The sequence below is a fragment of the Homalodisca vitripennis genome, unplaced genomic scaffold (assembly GCF_021130785.1).
Source record: "Homalodisca vitripennis isolate AUS2020 unplaced genomic scaffold, UT_GWSS_2.1 ScUCBcl_758;HRSCAF=3428, whole genome shotgun sequence".
NCBI lineage: Eukaryota > Metazoa > Arthropoda > Insecta > Hemiptera > Cicadellidae > Homalodisca > Homalodisca vitripennis.
In genome coordinates, this window is record NW_025776925.1 from 200,009 (window position 1) to 213,120 (window position 13,112).

General features: G+C 44.6%; 1 protein-coding gene across 1 annotated transcript; it reads left to right on the top strand.

Annotated features, from left to right (window-relative positions):
* Positions 1-4,864: 4,864 nt before the first annotated feature.
* LOC124371000 lies at positions 4,865-5,682 on the top strand. Its single transcript, XM_046829310.1, has one exon. It carries the CDS (start codon positions 5,077-5,079, stop codon positions 5,680-5,682), a length of 606 nt encoding a protein of 201 aa, XP_046685266.1. The 5' UTR covers positions 4,865-5,076.
* Positions 5,683-13,112: the final 7,430 nt, after the last annotated feature.

Sequence of the window (13,112 nt, forward strand, 5' to 3'; positions counted from 1 at the left end):
TAGAAAAAGTAAAATCAAGCTACTGTACATTATCTCTTTGGGACTGAAAACCCAGCCACTATTTTTAAAGAGTGATTGTATTTTGGCTGGGTTTTCAGCTTTTCTGAGTCAATATCACTTGATTTCACTCCTCTTAATTTAGTGTGATACGATTTTAGCGGCTAAAAACCGAACTTTCCGGCATTTTCATATGACGCTCGGTAATCCGGAATTTTCAATAATCCGGAACACTTCGATCCCCGAAAGTGCCGAATTAGCGGGCTTTTTACTGTATTTGGTTAGTAGGGCAACGACAGGGCCGAACCTCCAGCACGCGTACTGTAATATCTTTTTGTTTTATGGTGACGTGTGCTATTGCGTAGTCGCAACATCTGACCTTTGTTGGGTGGAGTCCGTTAGCACCGAATCCGCCAGGGTCGAATAGTGAAATCGTCCGCTAAGACCGAAAACGTTCACGGACTGGAGAGAAAATTATTCGGAGCTATCGGACTAAGACATTAAATATTCGAGGCTCACGGACGATTCTAATTTTCGGCACTAACGGAATTTAGGAGGATTCGGAGTTGGCGGACTGTCTCGTTATTCAGTTCTGGCGGACTCATGTGTCTTTTAGGGCCGAAAGTTAAAGATTCCTTTAGTCAAATAAATTCGGAGCTCGCGGACTGATGTAGAAACTCTTCGATTTTGATGGAAGATTAGTAGAATTTATCGCCGCTATAGGAAACTTTAAAGTAGAATCTTCAACTGTCCACGAACTCCGAATTCATACCAGTCCGCCAGAGCCGAATCAGCTCGTCCGCCAACGTCGAAAACAGCCCATTCCGTCAACGCCGAATCGTGAGGAGGGGGCAGTCATGGAGGGATACAAGGTTGCGATAGCTGCTAGGCTCCTCCTACTGCCGACAGTAGATCACAATCGCCTGGCTCCACACTCCTCCCCCCGCTAACGGTATTACTACACTTTACGTTAGGTGAAATAAGAAAGCTACTTAAGATAGGTACAAAAACTTAGAGGTCAAATTGTCTGCTACTAAAGAAAAATGTAGTAAAATTAACAGTAAATAGGATATATTATTTTCGTACACTGTGTTTTATTATTTCTTGGATTTTATAGAATTACTTTTAAATTAAAAGTTTGATTTGTGCTTAACTGAGGTAATTGATATTTACCCAAATGTGAGTAATTATTTTTTAATTACTCGTATAATTTCAATATGACGATGAAACATCTTTAACCTCATACACCACTACACATAAGTATTCTAGGTGTATTATTTTGACGAAAACATTACTTTATAGTAAGTGTTTAATCTTCAATTTGTGAAAGAACTTACCTTGCCATCTAGTAACACATAAAAAAACTACACCCTCTTCGTTAGAACTAACATAAAACAAGTTTAATGGTTTTCTAAAATTAATACCACATTTGAATCGGATACTCGGAGAAAAAGGTAAAATTGGGAACACTGGAAGTAAGAAGAGGAAGAAGGAAGCTAAGGATTGAAAAAGAACAAAAAGACAAGGAAAGAGAAGGAGTTAGATATGCTGCTGGTGAATTTTAAACAATTTTAGTGCAAATATTAGTGTTAAAAAAAATTTGACAGCGATTTTCCGAAACCTGTGATTTACATTACCGTTTCCTTCATAACTCAAAAGCTATTTGTGCTACAGCTACAAAATTGTTGCGAGTTACTAGGACAAATATAGCTGCAATGTGAACTACAATCATAAGGGTGAGTAAAAAAATGTTTATATAATAAACAGCATTTTAAAATAAATTGATACTTTTTCAAATTTTAATTTTAAAAATTTATTTATTATAAGAAATTTATTAAAAATAGTTCATATTGTACAATAAGCATCTAGGAACAAGAATATAATTGCATATTTCACTTTATAGAAGAATTCCAGAAAATATTAGGGAAACGGAAATATGTTTTTTTATAAACTATAACTTTATTTATAAATTTATGAAAACTTAAAAAAAGTTTATTCTTCCAAAATATTTCTAAAAATAACTAAGACCTGTGTTAAGCATACCTGCAAAGTTTCATTATATTTGGACTTCATTTGAATTCACACTAAAATATTTTATAGCGCATTGCAAAATGATTGCGACTAGCCGGCTCCCTTATAGGTTAGTAGACTGATCAATGTTGTGTTCATGAAATAAATAAGTAATTGAAATATTTCGAATTTTTAGTTAACGAGTAAATAAACATTTATTAAAAAAAAAGATATTTTGAACTGTGTTGGTATGCCCGCACGGTGTAATTATATTGTTCTGTGGAATGAGCTTGGTAATTGTGGATCTTCCCTTGACCTTGGGTATATACATATAATCTCGGAAGACGTATAATTGGCAAGGTCTTGAACTACTTGGAGCCTACAATGCTGTTCCATGTAGCATGAGAGCACACTCGTGCGTAGTTTGCAGCCCAGCTTCTGAAGGCTGATGTCTTGCTCGGCAGGTGGGTCACTAACTGCCTTTGATTAGCCCTACAACTGATATGAGTCATAAATTACGACTCATTTACTGTCCCTTTACTGATGAAGTCGTATTTTTTATATTGACGTTGCTTCGCAACCACTAAATTTATTTCTTTGAAATACGCAGGAGTTGATTCCTTCAGTAGTGTTGTTTGTTAGTTGCCAGGGGAAACCACGCTTGTTGTTTTCCTGGCAATTTAGCCATCTTGTTTCTTCTTTGTGCTATAGAGTGACCGTTATTTTTCAAATATGTATGAATCTTTTAAGTGTTTATGTGAGCTGTGACTGTGCTATATGAGTACATGTGACTGTTTAGACTATATTACCGTATTTGTGACTTTTTATATTATTAAGATATTAGACTTTATTAATTTAATTAAGAACTTTGGCCATTGTTAACGACAAAATTATGGCGGGAATCGCCCCGCCACCCTCCCACCCATCACCATCACCGCTCCGGCCGCCTAAACGCATGAGGCCAACAATTTCCAATTCCCCCGCGGCTTCTAGGCCCGAGAGCAGCATGTCTAAAGCCCCCCACAGACTGACGAGCATGTTCGCGAGCATGCTCGTGACGGTGTTGGCGGCGAACATGCTCGCCCGTGTGTGGGGTCGACGAGCATTCCAACCGGCGAGCATGTTGGGCTCGGCGCTCGGCTCGTCGGAACAGGCGAGCCGAGCGCCGAGCCCAACATGCTCGGCCGTCTGTGGTGATGACCAACATGTTCGCGAGCATGCTCGCCGGTCACCCTCAGCTGGAAGTCTCGGTGTCATGTTGTCAGTGGGAATTGTTGGTGGGAATTGTTGTTTATTTCGGTTGGCAACACTGATGTTTGTCAGTCGGAGCGTCGGAGGGCGGGAGAAAGAGGTCAGTGTGCTGTAGGCTATTGTTCTTGTTGAGGAAGTGGTGGCGAAGTGTAGCTTGTGCGGTTATAGTGCAGTATTGGTGATTTTTTATTTGTCTAGTTGACAATATGTCGTTCAGCGATAACAAACCATTTTGGACTGAATTTATAGAACTGTATAGGGAACAGCGGTGTTTGTGGGACGTGAAAAGTCCAAATTATTGTAACAAACATTTACGAAAGTAAAGTTTTGACGTGTTAATAGATAAATGTAAGGAAGTATTTGTGAAAGCTGATGAGAAGTTCGTCAAAGCGAAAATTGACTCTTTGCGTGCGTCGTTTCGACGAAAACTAAAAAAATTAAATGCCTCGAAAAGCACAGGGAAGGGACTTGACGAAGTGTATGAACCATCATTGTGGTATTTCGAGTTACTTATGTTTACAACAGATGTGGAAACGGCGAGGAAAGGTTTATCTTCGCTGCAAAAGATAGTTGCCCCGCCCGAAGATTCAGAAGATAACACTGAGATGACGGACGAAAACGTAAGTTGTAGTTTAGTTTAGTTTAAGTTGTAGTGTAGGGCAATTAAATTCATAAAGTAACATTTGAACTACTTTATTATTTTATTGACAATGTCAGATTTGACTCAAATAATTTTACAAACAAAAACTGAAACATATACTTACCAAGAAAGTACAACCAACTGTAGTAAAATGTGCATATATTTATAGTTAAACACATATTAAAAGCAAAGCACATCGTCATTATTTTCCATTTCAATTATTTACAGTGGACCATTAAAGAGGTAATGCATTGGGTTACCCTTGGCTACAACATATACATTACGCCCATCTGTTGTTTATTTTAGAATGTATAACATTAGCGGCGATTTATCATGCGCTCTTGAAACTCTACTTGTCCCTCGTTGTTGTAGAAGTCCCTGTAGTATTTTCGGATTGGTTCAGCCAGTGATGTTTCTTTCCCGGACCGATTGCGTTGCTTCATGCCTAAAAGTTGGCGAACATTCTTCCTCCATTCGCCTTCAGTGAGAACTGCAGTTTCCGTGTTTTCCCAGTCTACCGAACTAGGCGTCAAATAAGTTGAGCTTTTCCTTCGTAAATAATTGTGGAGTGCGCAGCAAGCTAAAATAATAACTTCAGTGGTTTCCAAGCTCGTCCTGATTGTTGTTTGCAATACTTGGAACCTATTTGCTAAAATGCCGAAGGCATTTTCAACAACTCTTCTTCCACGGCAAATACGATAGTTAAAAATCCTTTCATCGTGGGTGATTCCCTTATTAGGGTATGGCTTCATTAGGTTTTCTTTTAAGGGGAAAGCTTCATCTCCCAAAAAAATAAAAGGTAAACATACATCTCTGTTGTTTGGAAAGGTCGTTGGTGATGGCAAATTCAACTGGCCGTTTTTCCAACTGTTGCCCAAAATCGGTTTCAAAGAGAACTCCCCCTTCAGACACCCGTCCATTCACTCCACAATTTACGTACATGAATTCATAGTTTGCGTTTACCACAGCCAATAATACAACGCTGAAGAAACCTTTGTAATTGAAGAAATACGAACCACTTCCAGGAGGTTGAAGGATGGCAATATGCTTTCCATCAAGAGCCCCCACGCAGTTTTCTACTTGCCAGTATTTTTTAAAATCTGTAGCAATATTCATCCAGTCGCTTTCATTCTCAGGCAACTGAAAAAGAAAAAAATATATACTACTATGTTTTGAAGATGTGTCGTTATAAGTGTACTATTTCCATTGTTCTTTCACAGGAGGCCGAGAACTCGCCCAGTATCCTGGCCAGTCCAGACGGAGGTTCATCCACCCCTGCTACGCCTACTAGTTCGCTCTCACAAACACCTGCTCAGAACATCAGATCACAAACATCAGACTCCGCGAGCAATGTACAACGGCGCCAGCGTAAAAGAAAAAATGTCTCGGAGTATGATCGAAAGAAAGAATCATTTTTGGACGTAGCAACCAACGCTTTGAATCAACATGTTAATGAAAATCAAGCATTTGGGAACAGTATCGCCTTCCAGCTGGAAGACATGGATAGACGCCAAAAGATATTTGCACAAAAACTTATTTCAGATGCACTTTTTCATGGTAAATTAGGACATTTAAATGAAAACTCAGTCATTCACTTAAACAACATACAGAACCCTGACAATTACGGACCAAATTGTTCACGTGGATTCGCTAATGTACAACCTACCACTTATCAATTCCAGGAATACAATTACGGGCAACAGAACTACCCTTTTTCCCCAGCGATACTTACCACCACAACCACAACAACAACAGGCCGCAAACAATGCAATGTTTGTCAATGAATCTACTGCCGCCAAGGGGTCTACTACCACTGAAGTAGATGAAGAAAATTTAGGACAGTTCTTAAAATTCAACTAAAGTTCACAACCAATTACTTATTGAACGTTAATTTTAATGTTATAGTTCATATTGAGTAATACTATTTCTTTTTTTAAGTTGTTTCAATAAATTTGCTTATTAAACTTTGTTTTAAGTCATTTTACTTGCACCCGTTTCACACCGTTTTACTCAACTGATCACTTCGATAGTTATTAGGCCTTGTATTATTAGCTGCATTTCAATTCGTATACGGTATAAGATTTAAAAAACAAATGTTAAACTTACGTGCAGGTATTCCTCACGTAGAGCATTATAAATTGCAGTGCAGGTTTCTGGTATGATTTTTCCCAGCGACTGAGGCGAAATGGCGCAGCTAAACTTTAGGTTTTCATAGGTTCTGCCACTTGCTAAAAACTGAAGTGTCGCTGCAAGGCGCTCTTTACAGCTGATCGGCTCCCTCAAAATACTATTCTGTTTCACAATATCTGGAGAAATACGTCTAAGAATGTCTTCGAAACAATCTTCAGTCATCCTCAGGTAATTTTTATAATCATTTGGTTCATTTGATGCTAATTCTTGCAACAGTGACATGTGGCTAAACTGGTTCCTATTTTTAAGCCAATTCTTGCACCATATTTTACGTACCTTGCGTTTTTTTTTTCTCCTCCAAACAAACGAAACCCCCACAAAGGGCCACCACAGCGTTTGCATCCATTTCGCACCCGCACTGCAAAACTTGACTATCACACCGTAGAGAAGCAACAGTACTGAGCGGCGACGGCGAGCATGTTCGCGAGCATGTCCGGTCGTGTGTGGGCAACGCCGAGCATGTTCGCGAGCATGTACGCCAGCATGCTCGCGAACATGCTCGTCAGTCTGTGGGGGGCTTAACGCCTCATCGGCTTCAGACATGGAAATTCCCCCCGTACAATTGCCCCACATTCCCCCTATTTATATTTATTTTACCCCAAGTTGGTACACTCACGCGACTGCCATTCACCAACTTGTGAATGGTGACCTAAACGCCCGTAGTTCAAAAGGTGAAATAATTGTTAAAACAAAAACCATAGACAATTTCCGTTCCATTCAGAAATATCTTTAGATAATAAAGTGAATTTTTTCACGCGGTCCCTACCTGGTACTCGCCCCCTGAAAGTGACAATATCAGGCCTACCGCCATTTACTACACCGGAGCTCATCGCCGATGCTCTGTTTGAGAGGAACTTTGCCGTGGGCGATGTTTTCAAGCTTAAAACCAGCATAGGCGAAACCAGGCTGTGGGTGGTCACACTCCAGCCAGACAGTGACCGGGACATTGAAACATCAAATACCCCCGCGGACATATACAGGGTGCGCCAGTGAAACGGGCGATTTGTAGACGAGTCCGGCTGCGTGATGGGAGGGGGGAGAAGTGAAGGTCACCGCTATTCTTGTCCTCCCTACTGGGAAGGGAGTCGCGCCATGCAGCGTTGGTCCGGCGAAGAGCGTGCGTTCGCTGTTAAAGCCTTTTACACTGGCGGTGAAAGTTACGTCGGTGCTCAACGTGCTTTTCGCTGTCATTTCCGCCTGCCTCCTCGTGCTCCTGTGCCATCAGCCCACGCTATTAAAGGCTGGATTCAGAATTTTGAATCGTCAGGTTCAACAACCAAAAAAAGGCGGATCAATGAAAACAGTGCGAACACCTGAGAATGTGAATGCAGTGCGCACAGCAGTGGAAAGAAGTCCACGTCGATCTGCCCGACGCCCATAGCACAGCATTAGGGATTTCCTTCACTTCGGTAAGAAGAATTTTGCATAAAGATTTGAATTATCATCCCTACAAATTACAAATTGTGCAAGCTCTAAACGTACAAAATGATGGTGTTCGGTTGCATTTTTGTGAGCAAATGTTACAGTTGATTGAGGATGAACCAGAGCTCATCCATAATCTTTGGATGAGTGATGAAGCGCACTTTAATCTGAACGGGTTTGTAAATAAACAAAATTTCCGGTATTGGGCACCAGAAAATCCTCAGTCCATGCATGAAAGGCCTCTCCACTCAGCTAAGGTCACTGTGTGGTGTGCGATATCGTCAAGAGGAATAATTGGCCCATATTTCTTTGAGGACGATAATGGGAATGCAATTACAATTAACTCACAGCGTTACCTTTATATGCTGCAACACTTTTTTGTTTCCTACACTTCAAAACTTTCCAGTGAATGAACAAACGTTTTTCCAACAAGATGGAGCTACCAGTCATACGGCAAGAGTGGTTATGAATGAACTGTCAGCTTTGTTCCCGAATCGTCTTATCAGCAGGAATGGGGACATTTCTTGGCCACCACGATCGCCAGATCTCTCCGCATGCGATTATTTCCTGTGGAGTTATTTAAAAGCAAAAGTTTTTGAAACCCGACCAGCATCTGTAATGGATCTGAAGCAACGAATTCGTGATGAAGTGAATGCTATTCCTTTGAGAATGCTCCGAGACACTATGAATAACTTTCGTTCAAGACTGGATCAATGTCTAAATTCTAATGGGCATAACTTAAGTGACACAATTTTTAAAAGGTAAACTGTAAATCACGTTTGGGTGAGTTTAAACAAAATTTCCAGTTGTGTACTTTAGATTTTTAGTATTAAATGATTTTTCCAATATGCAGGTCAAGTCATTACACCTCATTAAAAATCGCCGGTTTGACTGGCTCACCCTGTATAAACTTTCATCACTGCTTTACGTGAAAGTTGAAGTAAAGCCGTACAGAAAACCACCCGGGCCGATACAGTGTCACCGCTGCCAGCATTTCGGCCACGGCAGTGACAACTGCGGCAGGGAGCAACGCTGCATGCGATGCGGCGGGCCACACAATGCGACAATGTGCCAAAAACCGGCCGGCGAAAAGGGGACTTGGTGCAATTGTGGCAAGTCCCACTATGCAAATTACAAGGGTTGTGACGCATTCAAACGCCTAAAAGCCCAAAACGTGCCGCGCTCCCCCCCCCCCCCCGCGTGAGCCGAAGGAGGTGACTGCCGCCGAGCCGCCCAGTCACTCCAACGCCAGCCGACCCAGGAGCCGGAGCCCACCTGCTTGTCTGTCTGCCTACCTGCCCACCCGCCGAGGAAGAGTTCACCGAGTTGGCGCCCAGGCGAAGACACCGGCCGCCTCGCAACAATGTTAGTTAAGTTTTGTGTGCAGTACAGTAGTTCGTAAGATTAACCAATATATCAATTGTTAGTGTGCAAAACATTCTTGGTCGCCACGTAGTCCGGAGCCAGCGGAAGCTAACGGAACTTGTAGCGGTACTCCCGCTCGCCCGCCCAACAACCGATCAATACTCTGCGCCCACCCGCGCCGCTGCCCTGCCGGCGTGTTAATTTAAAAGTGTTAATTTAAAAACTTGTTTTATAAATATCTTAACCCAGTGAAACAGTTTGCTTGCATCCGAGACATTGGCCGAAAGACAATTAAATTATGGCCTAAATAATTTCTTAATGCAGCAAGAAACTCTATTATCATATTATAATATTGTTAATATAGTGTAATAACATCAGACTTGTCTTTTGGCGAAGCGCCTAAAAGTATAAGTAAAAAAATAAATATGTTTACTTATTTATTATTCTTTATTTATTTATTATTCTTATTAATCAACATATTTTAATATTGTAATCTTGTAATTTGTTTTCCGCATAAGAATTGTTAAAAGTGATGTTAAGCTTTGTGTACATACAATAGTTTGTAAGATTAACCATTATATCAACTGTTATGTGTTATATCAATTGTTAGTGTGTAAAACATTCTTGGTCGCCACGTGGTCCGGAGCCAGCGGAAGCTAACGGAACTTGTGGCGGGGCTCCCGAACGCCCACCCACCCACCGATCAATACTCAGCGCCTACCCACACCGCTGCCCTGCCTGGCGGGACTTACTAACTGCGGTACTCCAAGATGGAAGTGGAACCCCACCCTAGCGAAGACACGCCGGCCACCTCCGATCCGCACAACGGTGGCGACGAGCAATAGCAGGCCGTACACACCAGAAAGAGAGGGAGACGCGCCTCAAACGCCTCTAGTTCATCAAACGCCTGCACATTACCACAGACACGCGAACCTGCTGTCGGCAAGTGCCGTAAACAAAGGATTCTTCCCCTAGTTGTCCAAGGCGTAACCACATGGATGCCGCTATTTCGCCGACTAAGAGACGCCGGCTGCCAGTTTGAAGCCAAATATGTAGGCACCCGCCTCCATATCCTGTGCTCCAGCGAGCTATGCTTCAGGACCGCTCAGAGGGAACTGCTGGACTCCAAACTGTCCTTTCACACCTTTAGCCTAAAAGAGGAGCAGGAACTCAAGACAGTTGTCAGGGGGCTGCCTGCCTGGACCGCCACTGAAGACATTGCGGATAAGCTCCGCGATCTAGGATTCACCCCAACTCATGTCGCACCACTCCAGCGCCGTGACCAGGCTGGTCGCCACCAAACTAATAGTTTTTACATTCGTTTTAGGAAGACTGGCAGCTGGACACAGATCTGGCAGCTGACTCAACTGCTGGGCGTCAGAATTACAGTAAGTCAATTTGCGCCAAGACAAGGTCTGCCGCAGTGCTTCAACTGCCAACAGTTTAATCACAGTTCCAGGAACTGCCACCTACCAGCACGCTGCGTCAGGTGTGGAGGAGGCCATGAGGTCAAATCCAGCACGCTGCCTAAGGAAAACCGCTGCAAATGCGCCAACTGTGGAGGCGACCACCCTGCGAGCTACAGGGGCTGCGCGGCGCACAAACGCGCCCTGGGCGCGCTACACCGCCGAGAGGCACCACAACGCCAGCAGAGAGGTCCAGCTTCACGCCCGACTACAGGAAAACCACAGACCCGTCCTAAAAACTACGTCTCAGGCCGCAGGTACGTGGAAGTGCTAGCCAGCCCGCGGCTCCGCCCTGACACGCCGGCACCTCAAAACCGCGAAAATGTAGCACCCGAATCTGTGGTAGAGCCCTCAATCCCCGCCGCAAAGAGTTCAACTGCCACCAACCCCCCCCCCAATCTACTGCAGCCCCAGCTGCACCACTGGATCTGGCCATCCCCCAAGCTCCCAAACCGCAGAGGAGGAGAAATAGAGGTCGTTCCGGCCGACGTAAACCATCAATCACCCGTGAAAACCGCGAAGAAGAGAAGCCCAAAGAGGCAGAAGAGCGGACAATAAAAAACCAGCCTGCACCTGCAGATCGACACAACACCGCAGACCAACCCACCCAACGGAGTAGCACTGCTGATGAGCCACCTAAACAGCCAGGATACTTATCCCACGCGGCAGTTTTCAAGTGGATCTCGTCATTAGTGACAATCGTGACCGACACCAGCAAAACACCGAATGAGCTGCTTGCAGCCATTCTCGTCTCCTTCCAGGAACTCCTAGTCTATGGATAGACAATTAAGATTGGTTGTTTGGAACGCGAATGGAGTGGTGTCCCGTAAAAATGAACTCCACTTGTTTGCTACCGACCACCACGTGGACGTGCTGCTCCTGACTGAAACGCACCTTCAGCCCGGCTCTGTGTTCAACGTTCCAGTCTACCAAACATACCAGACGGACAGGCCACCGCGTGGAAGAAGAAACCCTGGCGGAGGCACTGCCATCCTGGTTCACCGGAGAGTTGTCCACAGACCAATCACCGTTGCCACTACTGACCTCGAATCTACAGGAATAGCAGTCAATGCAAGTGGAGCCGAGATATGTATCTTCTCTGCTTACGGCGCTCCGAACTCAGTGCTTCGCCCGGCCGAGCTAGACGCTCTGTTTGGTTGTGGAGACTCCGTCATCATTGGTGGGGACTTAAATGCCAAACACGCATCGTGGCACAGCAGAAGGCCACTAAGGGACGACGCCTTCGAGCCTATGTGGATCAGCAGGGAGATACGCTGGTGGCAGCACCTGTGGACCCCACGCACTACCCACCGCGACTCAACGCCCTCCCTGACGTATTAGACCTCTTCTTGTTCAAGGAACTCCAACACCAGGTGGATTTACGTGTAGCTAATGACCTGTCATCTGACCACGTACCCGTACTGGCGGCAATAGCAACATCCCCAGTCTCGAGAACCCCACCCACTGGCCTGTCAATTAGGACGGACTGGGAACGCTACAGTAGCCTCCTGAGGGAGCGACTACAGCCCCCACTTGCCTGGTTAGTATATGCAACAACGCCGTCCGATTGCATCACTTCCCGGCTAGTTGGAAGGTGGCCAAAGTCATCCCATTCCCAAACCTGGGAAATCCCGCCTGTTCCCACAGAACTTCCGCCCCATACCACTCCTCCCCACTATCTCTAAGCTCTTCGAGAAGCTTCTCCTGTCCAGAATAGCTCCCTACCTAGATGACTTTATCCGGCCAGAACAGTTTGGATTTAGAAGGGATCACCCGACGACACAACAACTAGTTCGTGTTGTGAACATGCTAGTTGACAATATGAACTACAACCTATGCTCAGTTGCGGTGTTTCTAGATGTCAGCAGAGCGTTTGACAGAGTCTGGCACGAGGGACTCCTGTACAAGCTTGCAGAGTAACCAGTTCTGTCTACCATAGTTCATCTCCTCCGCTCCTACCTCACAGGAAGGACCTTCGCGTGGTCGGCGAATTATCAACGGAAAGGGCGATCGAGGCAGGCGTACCACAGGGAAGCGTCCTAGGACCAGTACTTTACCTCGTTTACACCAACGACATGCCACTGGTACCTAGGGTAACGTTGTCCCTGTACGCAGACGACGTTCCTCTGCAGAAGTTTTCAGCCGACACGAGCCGCTGATGTTATGCAGCAACAAATGGACTTAATCTCACCTTTGCTGGAAAAGTGGCGCATTTCCATCAACACTGAGAAAAGTGCAGCTGTCTGGTTCAGAAAGCGCAGAATAAATGCCACAGAGACTCCCGCCACCCGTGACTCTGGATGACGATCCAATCGCATGGAAACCGCATGCAAAGTATCTAGGAGTAACACTAGACTCTAAATTAAACTTTGGACCCCACGCCAAGAAAAAGGCAGAGGAGGCGAAGAAAATAGCAGGGTCAATAGGACCACTAATAAACCGTCGCTCGTCCCTCCCTATGAGCGTCAAGTCCACAATTTTCTTCACTGTGGTTAGATCGGTCATAATGTATGCCTCCACAGCGTGGTGGACCAACTGCAGCCGATCTAACCGCAAGACACTCGAGACCATCCAAAACAAGGCCCTCCGATCCATCACCCGTCAACCATGGTTCGTGCGAAATGAAACCATAAGAAAATCCTTAGAAGTTCCAACCCTAGAAGTGTTGCGAGAACATCGGCTGAGAAGTTCTTCCAGACAGCATCGGAACATCAACACATAGCTGCAATCACAGCGCCGTACGATGGTCCGGACGACTACAGGCGGCGCCC